Genomic DNA, 16,673 nt, shown 5'->3' on the forward strand with positions numbered 1-16,673 from the left:
CGCTCCATTCCGCATCTGGGGCATGCCAAGGCCTCACAGCTTTAGGCCCAGTGTGGACTGTGCTAAGCCTATGCCCTGTGGGGACATGCACAACTTCTGCCTGAAGTGTCTGAATGAAGCTCACGTCCTGGCAAACTGCAATATTTGCTGTAGTTTTAAGCCTCAGATTCAGCGAGAGAGAGACTTGCACCTGAAAATACTCCTGATAGTGTCAGCGCTCCAATCAGTACCGGCCACGGCACCCGACTCCCACTGCGCACCAGCGTTGGTGTGGAGGCGCTGAGTTCCTCTGGGGCCTTGACGGGATCAAAACGCGCTTCTACCTAGCTCCATTCTCAATCACCATTCTGCCCTGGAAGAAGGAGAGAGGGGCAGATGGCCACCTTGTCATGTGCCTGTGGTGTGCCCCCAGTCAGGACACCCTGATGCACTGGCATTGGCATCAAGGCCTGCTGCTCCTGGGCCCATACGCGGCCAGTTGAGCCCGGCCAAGGAGTGTAGCCCTGAGGACGAGCTGGTGCTCGTTAATCAGCCCTCCACACTGGACGCTTTTGAAGCAACACAAGATCTAATAGAATTGACTTTGAGCACACCTTCACAGTCCTTGGCGCATCATGATCAGTCCCATGCACATACTGAGATGTCAGCACCAGACCTAGGCAGATGATCATTGAAGTAATAACCAGCTACTTCTTTGCCAAAGACCTCAGGCCGGGCAGCAACCATAGACGCCTGTACCAGCACTGGCTGTGGCACTGGCTCTCCTTGAAAGTCAAGGGAGCGCTCATCTTCCAGCATCCCTATCCCAGCAGCACAACCTGCGACACAGGAGCACCTGATGCCACTGCAGCCTGTCCAGCACTGGCACAAGCCGGCGCCAATGGTCCATCACTCCTCCCGGCACTGTTCATTGGGCCCATCTTCAGCACTGCCATGGTTGGAGTCCGAGTACTCTTCGGACTATGATGTGGAGTTGGTGTAGTCCCAGTCCTTGGCCTCACACTGCTGCATTGCCCCCAGTTTTGGTGCCGCTCCAGCTCCCGGCACTGTTCCAGCTCCCAGCACTGCTTGTGCCACTGAAGCACCTTGGGCCAATCAGTGAAGTAGACATAACCGCCTCAGCGGCAACACTTGGACCAGTGGCCTTTCTGGACTCTATGGGCCTACCATCAGGTACAGGGGAATGCCCCATCCATTGTGGGCTCCTGGCCCTATGGGCCTCAGGTGCTGCCATCACCCACGCTGCTGCCCTGATGATTGGCACCAGGCAAGGCGATGTCAACCTCGAAGGATTCCCCTTGTTTATCAGGGCCCTCCGAGCTACCTGTCTCCATTCCAGGCCTCTGAGCAACCTCAGGAGTATGAGGACTCGATGGTACACGAGTACTCATCATCCTCCCTGGATGTGGGGTTGGCTTCTCCATCGATGCCAATGATGGATTCTTGGGCTCATCGGTGCCCGCATAGATGCAATCGCCGCAAGAGCATACTTACCCATCCAGATGTTCCAGGCCATCCAAGACCTCATAGAAGTTGTTTGAGACAATCCGTCCGTCCATCCAGATACTCACTTGTTTAAAACCCATGGGTCACATGGTAGCTACAACTTATGTGGTCTGCTATGCCAGACTACACTTTCACAGCCTTCAGTATTGGCTAGCGTCCGTATACAACCGCACAAAGCACAACCTCTACAGATCAGTGACCCCTCCGCCATCTGTTATCCAAGCTCTCCATTGGTGGACAAACTACATGAATCTTCTTGCGGGCATGCCCTTCCACTCACAACAACCCTCGTGTCACATCACCACCGACGCCTCCCTTCTGGGGTGGGGAGCACACTTGAACAAAATTTCAATCCAGGGCCACTGGTCACTTTCCGAGACACAACTCCACATAACTGAGATATTTCCTCAGTTACATCCGCAATACCTTGGTAAGAATCTTCACAGACAACATCACCTCAATGTATTATGTGAACTGCCAAGGTGGAGCCCACTCCGGCTCCCTCTGCACGGAAGCAATCCGCTTTTGGAACTAGTGCATTCGCCACGGCATAACACCTGTGGCATCTTACTTGCCTGGCATCATGAACATTCATGCAGACTTCCTCAGCAGACATTTTGCTCTAGAGCACGAGTGGGAATTGCACGATGGAGTCCTCCATATTCTTTTCCGACGCTGGGGCCACTCCCCTAATAGATCTTTTTGCCACGTGTCAGAACAGCAAATGCCAGAAGTACTGTTCTAGAGCTGGACACGGCCCGGGCTCCCTAGACGATGCATTTCTCCTCAACTGGAGCAGACCTCTCCTCTATGCTTTCCCACCTACAATTCTCATTCCCAAAGTTCTGCAGAAGATCAAAATGGATGGCGCCACAGTCATACTGGTAGCACCAGCATGGGCGCGTCAGCACTGGTTCCCCTTCCTTTGATGCATGTCACCATACAGACCATATCAGCTACCAACCCTCCTGAACCTCCTCACTCAGAACCAAGGGACACTGCAACACCTCCAAATACATACCTTGCGGCTCACCTCATGGCTCCTAGTTGGCTGAACCCTTTTGAATCCGTCTGCTCTACTCAGGTTCAAAACGTACTAATTCACCGTAGAAGGCAGACAACCAGAAATACTTACCTCTCAAATGTGCGCAGGTTCGCCTCCTGGTGTGCCACACAGCAGCTGGTCCCATATTCTGCTCCACTTCACCTTGTCCTCGACTACCTGCTACACCTAAAACACACAGGCCTAACCTCAGCTTCTCTCAGAGTTCATCTAGCGGTGATTTCTGCCTTCAGAAAACTGATCGAAGACACCTCCCTTTTCGCCCACTCAGCTACCAAGAGATTCATGAAAGGCCTTGTGAACCTAAGCCCCCCTCGTAAACCTGTTCCCCCAGTATGTTCTTGGAACGTTGTTCTTGGGGCCTTAACCACATCACCATTCAAACCATTGGCCATCATACCTTTGCGCACCTTAACTATGAAGGTAGCCTTCCTTCTTGCAATTACATCAGTATGCAGATTCGGCGAGTTATCAGCACTTATGGCAACACCACTGTACACTACCTTCAATAAAAATGGGGTAGTCCTAAGGCCTCATCCAGCATTTATACCTAAAGTTTGTTCGTCCTTTCATATCAAAGACTCTATTATCCTGCCGTCCTTTTATCCCAAGCATCAGTCCTCACTTCGTGATACATCTCTCCATACACTTGACATCCATAGAGCCCTCGCCTTTTATATAGATGGCACGAGATCTTTTAGGAAAACAGACCACCTAATCATCTCTTTAGCTGGGAAATAAAGAGCTAAAGAGAGAGCCTTTATTGTCCCAGTGTATTTCTAAACTCATAACCACGCGCATAACCCAGGCTTACCAAGGGCTTATCACTTCCAACACAGCCCCAAGCACATTCTACAAGAGCAATGGCAGCATCAACAACCTTCCTCAAGGGCATTTCCCTGAAAGACATTTGCAGGGCAGCCACCTGGTCATCCCATGGTACGTTTGTTAAATATTACACAATCCAACAAAAATAGCTCTCAGATAAGAACATAAGAACGGCCGTACTGGGTCAGACCAAAGGTCCATCTAGCCCAGTATCCTGTCTACCGACAGTGGCCAGCACCAGGTGCCCCAGAGAGGGTGGACCGAAGACAATGATCAAGCGATTTGTCTCCTGCCATCCCTCTCCAGCCTCTGACAAACAGAGGCCAAGGACACCATTTTATCCCCTGGCTAATAGCCTTTTATGGACCTAACCTCCATGAATTTATCCAGCTTCTCTTTAAACTCTATTATAGTCCTAGCCTTCACCGCTTCCTCTGGCAAGGAGTTCCACAGGTTGACAACACGCTGTGTGAAGAAGAACTTCCTTTTATTAGTTTTAAACCTGCTACCCATTAATGGGTAATGCTGCGGTAGTGTCAGCTGTACTCTCATCAGTGGACAAGTAGGGACTCCATTTCCACCTTCCTGCTCATGGGGGTACTGCTGCTCAGTCACTTACTGTAGAGCACCCATGAGGACTCCACTCGAAGAAGAAAGCTAAGTTACTCACCTCGGTGCAGTAACTGTCATTCTTCAAGATGGTCCCCATGGATGCTCCACTGTCCGCCCTCCTCCCCGCTTCGGAGTCTCTGTCTCTTTCTTCTGTCTCACAGATTCCAAGGCGGCCTTGAGGAACTGGCGGGGGCCAGACAGCGCGAGCATAGAAAAGAGCGTGCATGCTGCGAGACGTTGCCGCTCATGCGCGGTCCGGCTGAACACTGCTATAGAAGAGTCTCCATTCTGCGGCGCTGGGACGAGCCCAGCACCTACTGTGGAGTACCCATGGGAACTATCTCGAAGAACTACAGTTACTGCACCAAGGTGAGTAACTTCACTTTCTTTGAGATGTGTTGCTTATGTCCATTCAATTCCCCCTACCTCCCCTTTCTCGGAGCCTCCGGCAAGAAGGAACTGACGGGGGGAGGGGCAGGGGTACTTATGCTTTGTTATAGCGGCGCCACTTCAGGGGGCAACCTTCCGGCCCAACGGGTACCGCTGGGGAAAAAATGCTCAGGGAACCGTGCACATGGTGCGCGCACACCTCATTCGAATGGGCATGAGCAACACATCTCGAAGAACAACAGTTACAGGTAAGTAACCATCTTCTCCACATCATCATCCACGCTTGCGAAGAGACATACACCAGTCTCACCACCCTGCACCTTCTCCTGACGGAGGTATCAGAAGAGGAGGTGGGCCAGATCCAAGAATAGGATCCTGGCCCCCCAGACCCAAGACACTTAATCGACAGATAACTCCTCTTTGTCTCCTGACAAGGTAGTGATTCCTACAGATCCATGCCCAGCTGATGATCTCAAGCAATTCCAGGAGCTTTTTAAAAGGGTGACTGCTAGTCAGGAGGTCCCTCTCCAAGAAGTTCAAGAAAAACAGCACTGACTCCTGAAAAATATCCAGCCCATATTATAGGAAACCAAATGACATCTGCATTTATGAGTGGTAGAACGGGTTCCTAACTAGTATCAGGAAAGGGGGTTTTATTCAAAGTACTTTCTCACTGAGAAAAGGACAAGGGGTTGAAGAACAATCCTTAATCTCTGCAAATTTAAAAAATTTCTCCACAAACAACATTTCAAGATGGTCACTCTAGCCACAATTATTCTGGTACTGGATGAAGGGAACTGGTTCGCAGCCCTCGACCTATAGGGCTCATACTTTCATGTGGCTATACACCCCATTACACAGACACTATCTTCATTTCACAGTAGGCACAGACGACTTCCAGCACAGGGTCCTGCTCTTTGGCCTATCCTCTGCTCCCAGAGTTTTCTCAAAGGTCCTAGTGGTAGCTATGGCCTACCTCCAATGGCAGGACGTTGTGATCTTTCCATACCTCGACAGCTGCCTCATAAAAGGCTGATCTCATGAAGAGATGGCCACCGTGGTATTCAAAACCAGGTGTCTGTTCCATCTCGTGGACCTTCTCATAAACTAACAAAAATCAACTCTAAAACCCGTTCAGGACATAGAGTTATTTGGAGCTCAACTAGACTCAATGTCAGCTCAGGCCTATTTACCCCATTATCTTTTCACCATTCTTCAGGATCTCTTAGCCATACTTTCCATGAGTCCTCCTACTACAATACTTACCTGCCTTCAGTTAATGGGCCACATGGCGGCAACTACCTATGCCATCCAACACACCCGCCTCCACTTTTGCGTACTACAACATTGGCTAGCATCCTTCTACACTCTGTGTCATCATCCTCTGCACAAGCTGGTCATTGTGCCCATGGGTGTTCTCATCTTCTTACACTGGTGGACATCCCCTGACAGTCTTCTTGTGGGAATCCCATTTCACCAACCCAAGCCTTAGGTTCAGATCACATCAGATGCCTCCTTACTGGGTTGGGGCACTTATCTGAATAATCATGTCGCTCAAGGCAGGTGGTCACCACACAAGACCTCATTGCATATCAGCTTCCTGGAGCTCAGAGCAGTAAGGAATGCCTGCATCCATTTTGCCTCCAACATTGCCAACTGCCAGTCTGAATACTCATGGACAATAAGACACCATTTTATATAAAAAAGACAAGGGGGCACATGCTCTCGTTCTTTATGTGTGAAGGCTATCTATTTATGGGACTGGTGCATCCACAACCAAGTCTCACTAGTGTCATAGTACCTACCTGGCATAACAATACCATAGCAGACTCTCTGAGCTGCAGTTTTTCCACTGATCACAAATGTGAGCTTCATTCTGGGTCCTTGACTTGATCTTAGTGATGATGGTATCCATCCATACCTGTTTGCATCACACCTCAATGCCAGATGCTTCTGGTTTTGGTCCTGGGCCGGTCTGGACAAGGGATCGCTAGGCAATGCCTTTCTGATACAATGGAATGTCCCACTACATTATGCTTTTCCACTAATTCCTCTTATTCCAAGAGTTCTCCACAAGATCTGCTCGGATGACACTCAAGTCATCTTGATAGCTTCCTTGTGGTCCAGAGAGACTTGGTTCCCATACCTTCATTGAATGTCCATCCAACCCCCATATTCTCTGCCGCACCATTACGAACTCCTCTCACAGGATCACAAGATGCTTTTACACCCACAACCTCACATCCTTCCCCTCAAATCATGGCTTCTGTCTTGTTCCAAGAATCAGAAGCCCACTGTTCTGATCAGGTGAAGGACATTCTTCTCCATAGCAGGAGACTTTCCACACATACAATTTATCTGCATAAATGAAATCACCATTCACATTAAGTACTGCTTTGTAGTCATCAACAGTGCAGTACCCACAGAACCATCACTTGGAGAAAAGGGAGTTACTCACCTCGTGCAGTAATGATTGTTCTTTGAGATGTGTGTCCCCATGGCTACGACTAGACTGCAAGCCTCTTTCGAAAGAGGCTTTTTTGAAAAAGAGTGTCTAGACTATAACCAGTACTTTTGAAAAAGCAAGCTGCTTTTTCAAAAGACAGCACCCAGGCAGTCTGGATGCTCTCTTTCGAAAAAGCACAATTTTCGAAAGAGCACTTTCGAAAAAAAGTGTTATTCCTCATAAAACAAGGTTTTCCACGGTCGAAAAAACTGCTGCGTTCTTTCGATTTACTTTTGAAAGAACGTGGCAGCAGTCTAGACGCAGGTAAAGTGGAAAAAGGCCACTTTAAAAAAAATCCCTATAGTCTAGATGAAACAAAAGACAGGAGAATGCAGCACTTTAAAGACTAACAAGATGGCTTATTAGATGATGAGCTTTTGTAGGCCAGACCAACTTCCTCAGATCCATATGTGGAAGAAAATTAACACAACTATATGTACCAAAGTGATACAATAAAAAAAAAGTGAGCACATGTAAAAATGACAAATCAGGTTTAAGAACAGAGGAAGGGTGAGGGGGAAAGGTTAGTGTCTGTGAGGTAATGACATTAGGGGTGATAATTGGGGAAGCTATCTTTGTAATGGGTGAGATAATTAGCATCTTTGTTAAGACCCGTACGCAAAGTGTCAAATTTAAGCATGAATAACAGTTCTGAGGCTTCTCTTTGAAGTCTGGAGTTAAAATCTCTTTGAAGCAATATTAATGTTTTAAGGTCATTGAGAGAATGGTCAGTCTGGTTAAAATGGCAAGCAACAGTTTTCTCTCTTACCTTTCTTTCTTTCTTACCTTTACGTAACTTTTGCTTAAGTTATGTAAAGGTAACTCTATTAATGAAATACATATTTCTGTTTAAATCTCTAACTAAATATTACCCCTAAAAATTATTGTAAGTAATCTTTCTCTTTATATCTTTGTTTTGTGTTACAGTACTGTGTGCCTTTTTATGTCCACTGTTCAAGTGCAATGAACTTGGGCAGAAGATATACAGCAAAATCAAGTCAGTTTTGCTAAAACTGGATTTTGGAATTGGGGACTATATCAACCAAAAAAAGAGAGAGAGATCTGGTAAGTAACTAATGTGAAGGGGTGGTTTTGTTTTTCCCATATGCTGTCCCAAATTCACTATATTTTAAAGTGTATGTCTGTTTGTCTGTCTATTTGATCAAGAGCTCCTCCTAAATAGTAGGACTTAGGACCCCCCAAAATTTGGTTGCTCCTCTTACCATAACTTAAAGCAATATAAGGGTATGTCTACACTAGCTCGTTAATTCAAGCTAGGTAGGCAAATGAGGCGACCGAAGTTTCAAATGAATCCCGGGATTTAAATATCCCGGGCTTTATTTGCATGTTCCCGTCTGGTCGCCATTTTGAAATTTCACTACCCGAACTCACTGCCACGCGGCTACACGTGGCAGTGAAACGTTAATTCGAACTAAGTCCTTAGTTTGCATTAACTGTTACTCCTCATTCCATTCCATGAGGAGTAACAGTTAATTTGAACTAAGGACTTAGTTCGAATTAACATTTCACTGCCGCGTGTAGCTGCGCGGCATTGAATTCGGGCTAGTGAAATTTCAAAATGGCGACCGGACGGGAACATGCAAATAAAGCCTGGGATATTTAAATCCCAGGATTCATTTGCAACTCTGGTCGCCTCATTTGCCTACCTATCTCGAATTAACAAGCTAGTGTAGACATACTCTAAGAGTTTGGTTGTGCCAGGAAAACAGGATGTTTTGGTTCATAAAACCAAACAGAAAAGAGACAGAATAACCAAAGCAAGTACAGTCCTCAAAATTGACCTAACTGAGCAAATATTGAAAGAGATTGAACCAAGATGAACCAGAAAAATAGGATGAACCTGGAATAGGATTTTTTTTCAATAAAATTTACAGAAAAGAGATAAAGTGGAAAAATGTTGGGTTAGTACTCTGTTTTGGCAGACTGGGCAATGCTGGGTAATCTGCCAGTATTTTATATCTTAAAATTAGGCAAAAATCTGCTCATACTGTAATCATCACAGTTCCTCTTTTGAAACCAAGTAGGAGTATACTTATTATTCAAATTCTAAGCTAAAAGGTGGGAGCAGAGTTTAAACAGTGTATATCAGACTGACCAGTTAGGATGGGATGAAGAGTTTTCTCCTCTCATTAGACTTGATCTGCCCCATCACTGCATATATTTAGGAAAACTGCTAGTCTTAAAATATGAAACATATTCTAGCCACCTTACTGAGAGTTAACATTTACTTCCAAATGTATATGTTCTATTCACATGAAAGCAGCTAGTGATTAAATTGTGGTTTATGAAATAGACTCTTAGGGTATGTCTACACTACAAAGTTAATTCGAACTAACGGACGTTAATTCGAATTAACTTTGATAGGCACTACACAAGCGCTCCGCTAGTTCGAACTTAATTTGAACTAGCGGAGCGCTTAGTTCGAACTAGGTAAACCTCATTCTACGAGGACTAAGCCTAGTTCGAACTTACTAGTTTGAATTAAGGGGTGTGTAGCCCCTTAATTCGAACTAGTGGGAGGCTAGCCCTCCCCAGCTTTCCCTGGTGGCCACTCTGGCCAACACCAGGGAAACTCGTATGCTCCTCTCCCGGCCCCGGACCCCTTAAAGGGGCACGGGCTGGCTACGGTGCCCGTGCCAGGTGCAAGCCTGCCAGCACCCAGCTAGCAGACCCTGCACCTGACACGGCTCGAGCCAGCCACCCGATGCCCCCCAGCCCTCCCCCTCTTCCCGGGACCAGGCTGGCAGCTCCCGGGAGCTTGCCCGGGACCGCAAGAGGCAGGCACCCGCCTAGTCTAGTGCGGACATCGTGGACCTTGTCTACGACCTCCGCACTAGGCACAGGAAAGTGGCCGTCTAGGGCAGGAGAGCTGCCAGCCTGGTCACCCAGGTGCAGGAGTGCATGAAAATCAAGGTGGTCCACTGAGACCCCCGACCCTGAGCCCTGAGCTTACAATGGCCGTACTGGGTCAGACCAAAGGTCCATCTAGCCCACTAGCCTGTCTGCCGACAGTGGCCAACCCTAGGGACCCTGGAGGGGATGGACCGAAGACAGTGACCAAGCCATTTGTCTCGTGTCATCCCTCTCCAGCCTTCCACAAACTTTGGGCAGGGACACCACTCCTACCCCCTGGCTAATACCACTCCATGGACCCAACCTCCATGACTATCGCACTTCTCTTTAAACTCTGTTCTAGTTCTAGCCTTCACAGCCTCCTGCAGCAAGGAGTTCCACAGGTTGACTCTTTGCTTTGTGAAGAACAACTTTCTGTTACTAGTTTGAAGCCTGCTACCCATTCCTTTCCTTTGGTGTCCTCTAGTCCTTCTATTATGGGAACTAATGAAGAACTTTTCTGTATGCACCCTCTCCACACCACTCATGCTTTTATAGACCTCTATCCTGTCCCCCCCTCCATCTCCTCTTTTCTAAGCTGAAAAGTCCCAGTCTCTTTAGCCTCTCTTCATATGGGACCTGTTCCAAACCCCTCATCATTGTAGTTGCCCTCCCTTCTCTTCCCCTCTCCCACCTCCTTTTCCCAGTCTCCCCCAGTTTTGTTCAATAAAGAGAGATTCTATTTTTGAACACAATTGTCCTTTATTTAGTACATCAGGAAGGGGGGCTAGGGAGGGGTAAGTGGAAGGAGGTGAGGGAGGAATGGGGTACGAGCCCCTGATGGGGAGGACTGGGCTGGCTCTGCGGGCTTCTGGGGGTGGAAGCTCTCCTGCAGCCCCCCAATTGCCTCCTCTCCCCAGATGGCAGCCTGCGGCAAGTGCAGCCGGTCTGATGGCCGAGTGCTGTGATGTGCCCAGTGTGGGTACTCCGGGCAATCCAAGCCAGGACTGCTTTGCAAGCGGGGCACCCCTGAGAACTGTCTGTCCGGGGTGGGGGTCGGGTCCCTTTAAGCACAGCCCTCGGCTAGCCTGAGACAGCAGCTCCACGCTCTAAGTCCTCATCTGATGCCCTGCCGGCACTGCTTCCAGCCCTCCTTAACCCCGGTTCAGGGTCCACTCAATGTGGACATGCTAGTTCGAATTAGCAAAACGCTAATTCGAACTAGTTTTTTAGTCTGGATGCGTTAGTTCGAATTAGCTTAGTTCGAATTAACTAATTCGAACTAAGTTAGTTCGAATTAGTGCTGTAGTGTAGACATACCCCTAGATTCTAATCCAGCTAAATTATGCTAATGACTGTGCGACTTCAGGCAACGTACATAACCTCAGCATGTCTCTGTTTATCCATTGACTTATTGTATCAAGTAAAAATTGCATTTGAAGAGGCTCTAAAAAAAGTGGAGGATAAGACTGTATTTGATAGAACGGCAGAAAAGGCAAAATGTGTGTTGTTCATATGTTTGTTGGCGATACCTGGTACCCAACAAAAACTACCAGATATATTTAGTCACTTTCAATGCAAATGTTAAGGTGTGTAGTGTGAATGCAGAGGAAAGTTTCAGGGATGTATATTGTCAAAGCCCTTCACACACAGCAAGGAGCAACCAGTTCTTAAAACAAATAAATACAATATAGGCATATGAGTATGCGGGAAGATAGTGCATACAAATGTTGTCTCTTCAGCTATAGTTGTTACAGAATAATAATACCTTAATATCCAGCTTCCGAGTCAATTTACATCCCCAGTGTATTGTATCTCTCTCACTATATAAAAATTTTCCCTGCAGGATGACAGAGTGACATCATCATATCATTCTGTGTCCTGCCGCCCTCAGCCACCCTGCCTCCTCCCTCCCTCCCCCCAGCCCCTTCCCCAGTGCTCCAATGAGGTAGGAGCTGCAAGGCCTCCCTCCTGCCCAGTGCTCTAGGAATGGGCAGCAGGTGGGCGTTGCGCAGCCTCCCCATCCCTAGTGCTCTAGGGAGGCAGTAGCCATGAGCCACATGCCCTCCCCCCACTCTCAGCCCATTCACATACCCTCGGCCAAGACCCTGCACACCCAGCCCCCTCACTCACACCCTCCACCGAAACCCCCTCACACACACCCTCTGGAGGTGTGGGGTCTCAGTGGAGGTGTGACGAGTCTGGGGGTGTGGGGTCTTGGCATTTACTCATAGCACAACAAGCTAAGACCCCGCACCCCCAGCTCCCTCACTCATCCTCACAAGATCTCACACCCCCAGCCTCCTCGCACACCCCCTCCACTGAGACCCCACACCACCAGCCCACTCCTACTCCCTTCTCCTGGCCAGACACCTGCCTCCAGCCTGCTCCTGCACCCTCCCCTCAGCCAGACACCTACCCACAGAGAGAGGGGGCTGGCAAGTGTAGCAAGTAGGGGGCGCAGCCCTCTAGTATAATATATGAATAATTCATTGTGTTAACAAATGAAGCCCATAATACAATTACATCATTTAATGAGCTGTAGCTTAACCTGTTGTACAGAGATAATAGAAATAACTTAGAAATGCTTTGTCATAAGAGTAGGATTAGACAATAACTAACTGTAATTTTCTTTCAGAAACTGCAAAACCAAAGTCCACAGAAGATGACAGTGAATTAGACATATCAGCCCTGTGTCCTAAGGTGACTGGATTTTAGTTAACGCCTTCCATTTATGTAAAAAAGCACTGAAGAGCATGAAGACTTCTCAGGGTCTCTATGCTCCATGAAAGAGTAACTTCTTTCCCATAATTCCATTGTGACCAGGAACTCAGCCATGTGCATCACATCATGTTCTAAGAGTATGTCTAGAGTACATGCCTCTGCCGACAGAGGCATGTAAAATAGGCTACCCAACATAATCAATGAAGCAGGGATTTAAATATCCCCAGCTTCATTAAAATAAAAATGGCCACCGTGCTGTGCTGGCTCAGCTGATCGTCCGCATAGCACACGAGTCAAGACACGGATCGGTCCACAAGGGAAGCCTTTGTTGACCGCTCTTGTAAACCTCGTTTCATGAGGCAAAAGGGAGCGGTCGACAAAGGTTTCCTTTGTTGACCAAGCCACTTCTTGACTCACGCACTGTGCCGACGATCAGCTGAGCCGGCACAGCGCAGCGGCCATTTTTATTTTAATGACGTCAGGGATATTTAAATCCCTGCTTCATTGACTATGTCCGGTAGCCTATTTTACATGATTCTGTTGGCAGAGGCATGTAATCTAGACATACCCAAAGTGACTCATTATCTTCATCCTGAGAATTTGAACCAGAACCTAATTACATCTATGACTACAAGTCTCCCAAATGTCTGTGGCTCTCTGAGCTATTTATCTGGGGAAGCTACGTCTGTTCTAACATGTTACCACCCCTATGGTATTTGCAGCATAAGGACTATTCCAGAAATTCACAGCAACTGACTTTATGCCACTTCTCTGGGGTGCAGATGTAGATTCTTCTTATTACAGTAACTCTAAAGGAACAACTGACATCGTTATAAAGCAAATTAAGTCTATTTGCAGTGCCCCTTCTCTAACTTCAAAATAAGAAGAGAAACATTCTTCTTTCAGTAGTGTCCCTGTGGGTGCTCCACGGTAGGCGTCTGCATCCCTGCACTGCTGGTCAGACAGCTTCATTTGCAATGTCTGTTCAGTCTGCACATACCCTGTCTTTCCTCACGTTGTGCCAAGAGGCTAGCAAGTGTGCCTGAGCTATCTGTCCTCAGTTCTCTCTCAACCACCCTGGCTTTTAGCTGTCTATTGACAGATCATTAACTGGTCTACAATTGCTGATTTTTGGCTTCCTCTGAAACCTCTTATTTGCTTTCCTTTGGTTATTGGAGGGAGGGAGGAAGGACTTTGTTCTTTTATCAACCCCAGTGTGTGAGAAACCCTCTTCCAACTTCTCCCCTCCGAAAAAAGGGTATGCTCAACTCCTTGGGATTCAAGAAATGCCACATTTACCCCAGTGTGATCCCTGTTGCAAACAGTTTCAGTGCATCCATTACCTCAGCAAAATGTATCCTCTGCCAGCATCTGTGGCTGAGATCTCTCAAGGATAGAGACCTTTGCCAAAACACGTCTTCATGAAGGCAGCTCTTCAACTTTCCGGTGAATGTGAGTCTTCCCCACAGTCTTCAACTTCAAAGGACAGTGGGTTGAAGAAATGGACTGGTAACTCCTCTTTCAAGTGAAAAAGGAGAGTGGGAAGTCCTCTCAGAACACACCCTAGGAAAACACCCTCTTGGTCAACCTCAGTACTGCCAGCAGCAGCAGTCCGCCTGGCACCAGAGAGACCAGTACAGATTAAGTCTCCATCTCCATCAGCACAGACACCAGAAGGAGACTGACATGGAGGAAGATATAATGTGTCCTCTAAAGACTTATTTTCTTCCCCCCACACAGTGGTCTGCTTTCTCGATTGTCCATAGTAGACAATTTCCATCCACTGGAGGAGGCCACCTTGATATCCTCCTTTCCTCATCTTTCTTCAAGATTGCCCCCCCAATTAATTAAGCCATCTTGTCACATCCTGATTGGACTACTGCAATGCACTTTACCTGCCTTTGAAGAGTCTTCGGAAACTTCAACTGGTACAGAATGTGGCTGCTTGAGTTTTAACTAATACTTGCTATATGGAGCACATTATGCCAGTGCTCCAGCAGTTGCTCTGCCTTCTGATATGTTTCCAGGCACAATTCAAAGTCCTGGTTCTGACCTATAAAGCCCTAAACAGTTTGGGACCAGGGTACTTGAAGGACCATTTCTTCCTGTATGAACCTGCCTGGGGATTAAGATCAGCTGGGCAGGTTCTGCGCAGTGGGGTCTGTGTATTGCATAAGGCATACACCTGCAGGCGATCTACCTTCCAGGTTCCTGCAAAACCCTAGCGGACCGCCTCAGCTGGGCCTTCTCGGCACACGAATGGTTCGTCAAAACAGAGGTGGTATGCTCTCTCTTCCACAGGTGGGGAACTCCCCTACTAGACCTCTTTGCTTCTCAGGCCAACAAGAAATGCCCCAAGTTTTTCTCTTACAGGGTCCAAGGCAGGGGTTCAATGGGAGATGCCCTGGTAGAGAGGTGACCAGTGGGCCTCCTGTATGCCTTTCCCCCCTTCCCCTTAATTCACTGCTTGGAAGTCACCTAGGGTATGTCTACACTACCACCCTAGTTCTAACTAGGGTGGTAATGTAGGCAACCGGAGTTGCAAATGAAGCCCGGGATTTGAATTTCCCGGGCTTCATTTGCATCTTGCCGGGCGTCGCCATTTTTAAATGTCCGCTAGTGCGGGCTCCGTGCCGCGCGGCTACACGTGGCACGGACTAGGTAGTTTGGACTAGGCTTCCTATTCACGAGGAGTAACGGTAGTTCGGAATAGGAAGCCTAGTCCGAGCTACCTAGTTCGTGCCACGTGTAGCCGCGGGGCACGGAGTCCGCACTAGCAGACATTTACAAATGGCGGCGCCCGGCAACATGCAAATGAAGCCCGGGAAATTCAAATCCCGGGCTTCATTTGCAACTCCGGTTGCCTACATTACCACCCTAGTTCGAACTAGGGTGGTAGTGTAGACATACCCTATGAGTGGTAAGAAGGACTTGGTCGGGACCCTTTCACCTGGGTTCCAGGGCAGTCTTTCGCTGGTGAACCTAGCTTCCTGGTTGTAGTTTAAGGCACGGCTCAGTCAGGGACTCCTGGAAGGCGTCCTTAATCTGTGAATGATAAGACTATACACACACCTCATAAGTTCCTGACAATACTTGACTATGCTTCCTTTAACAAGTGTGGCATCAGCCAGGTTAATGTCTGGGCTGCTTAACAGTCTCATAGGTCGGCCACATGCAATCTCATGTGGACTGAGTCCAGTTTTCTGATTAGGAGTGGCTCTCATGCTCATTAGGGCAATCAGGAGTGCTTATACCCATGTTAAGCCAGAGTTCTTGCATATTTTTGCAAGTTTGTTCTTTAAAATCCTGTTTCATTTCTTTCTTGCTCCTGCGCTCTCCAGGTGTCGCACACAGTGCAGTGCTTGTCTGAAAGAGTAGTACTTTGCCAGTTTTTTAACAATTTGTCCAGTAAAGTGGGTACCTCTATCACTGGAGATCACAAGGTGTATTCCCCATGATGGGATGTAACGATTTAGAAGTGTGGGTTTTTTTTCCCCCACTGTGATGGCATCAGTTTTCCTGCAGGGATAAGCTTCTACTCATTTCAAAAACAAGCAAACAATAACCAGCACATTATTCAAAAGATTGACATTTAGGCAACTGAATAAAGTCCATTTGTAAATTCAGAAATGGTCCCAGAGGCGGAGGTCTGGTTGCCGGAACTGTCTTTACAGGTTTACTCACATTGTAGGCTTGGCAAACAGGGCAAGCCAGACAGTAATCTTTGGCTGCTTGAGAGAATTTAGGAGCAAACTAATTTTGTTTTAGGGTTGCTACAATCCCCCCTTTTGCCAACGTGCGACAATTTAGGGAGCACGGAGGCAAGGTGAGGTAGCAAGACCACTGGGGCAACAATGCGGCTGTCAGAGCTGCACCACAAGTGGTCTGGGTGCAAGGTGCACCCTGCCAGTCTCCACTCCTGCTTTTCCGATTCTGGGGCTTGGTCTCGCAGGAGGGCCAGTTCTGAAAGAGACGGCGTAGGAGCTGGCGATGGTAGGAGAGAAGGGAAAAACAGCAGGTAGAGGAGCAGATTTCACTACATTCTAGACAATACAAACTGTATAGCCTGCTACTAAAACTCCACTAGAATTGTAAAAGCAAGAACTGTTTGTGTAAAGCACAAAGTTAAGATTATTCAAGGGACTTAAATTATTTTCATTAAAACAACAACATTGTACACACAACGTTTGA

The 16,673-nt window shown here is 47.6% G+C and overlaps 1 protein-coding gene across 4 annotated transcripts in view; it reads left to right on the forward strand.

Annotated features, from left to right (window-relative positions):
• Nucleotides 1-16,673, forward strand: part of RETREG1 (reticulophagy regulator 1) — a 139,046-nt gene that overhangs the window by 107,158 nt on the left and 15,215 nt on the right. For all 4 annotated transcript variants that reach the window (XM_075921450.1, XM_014579878.3, XM_075921451.1 and 1 more), the window contains 2 exons: nucleotides 7,833-7,970; nucleotides 12,397-12,461. In XM_075921450.1, coding sequence (XP_075777565.1) covers nucleotides 7,833-7,970; nucleotides 12,397-12,461 — 203 coding nt within the window. The remainder of the gene's footprint in view (nucleotides 1-7,832; nucleotides 7,971-12,396; nucleotides 12,462-16,673) is intronic.

This window comes from Pelodiscus sinensis, chromosome 2 (genome assembly GCF_049634645.1).
Source record: "Pelodiscus sinensis isolate JC-2024 chromosome 2, ASM4963464v1, whole genome shotgun sequence".
Classification (NCBI taxonomy): domain Eukaryota; kingdom Metazoa; phylum Chordata; order Testudines; family Trionychidae; genus Pelodiscus; species Pelodiscus sinensis.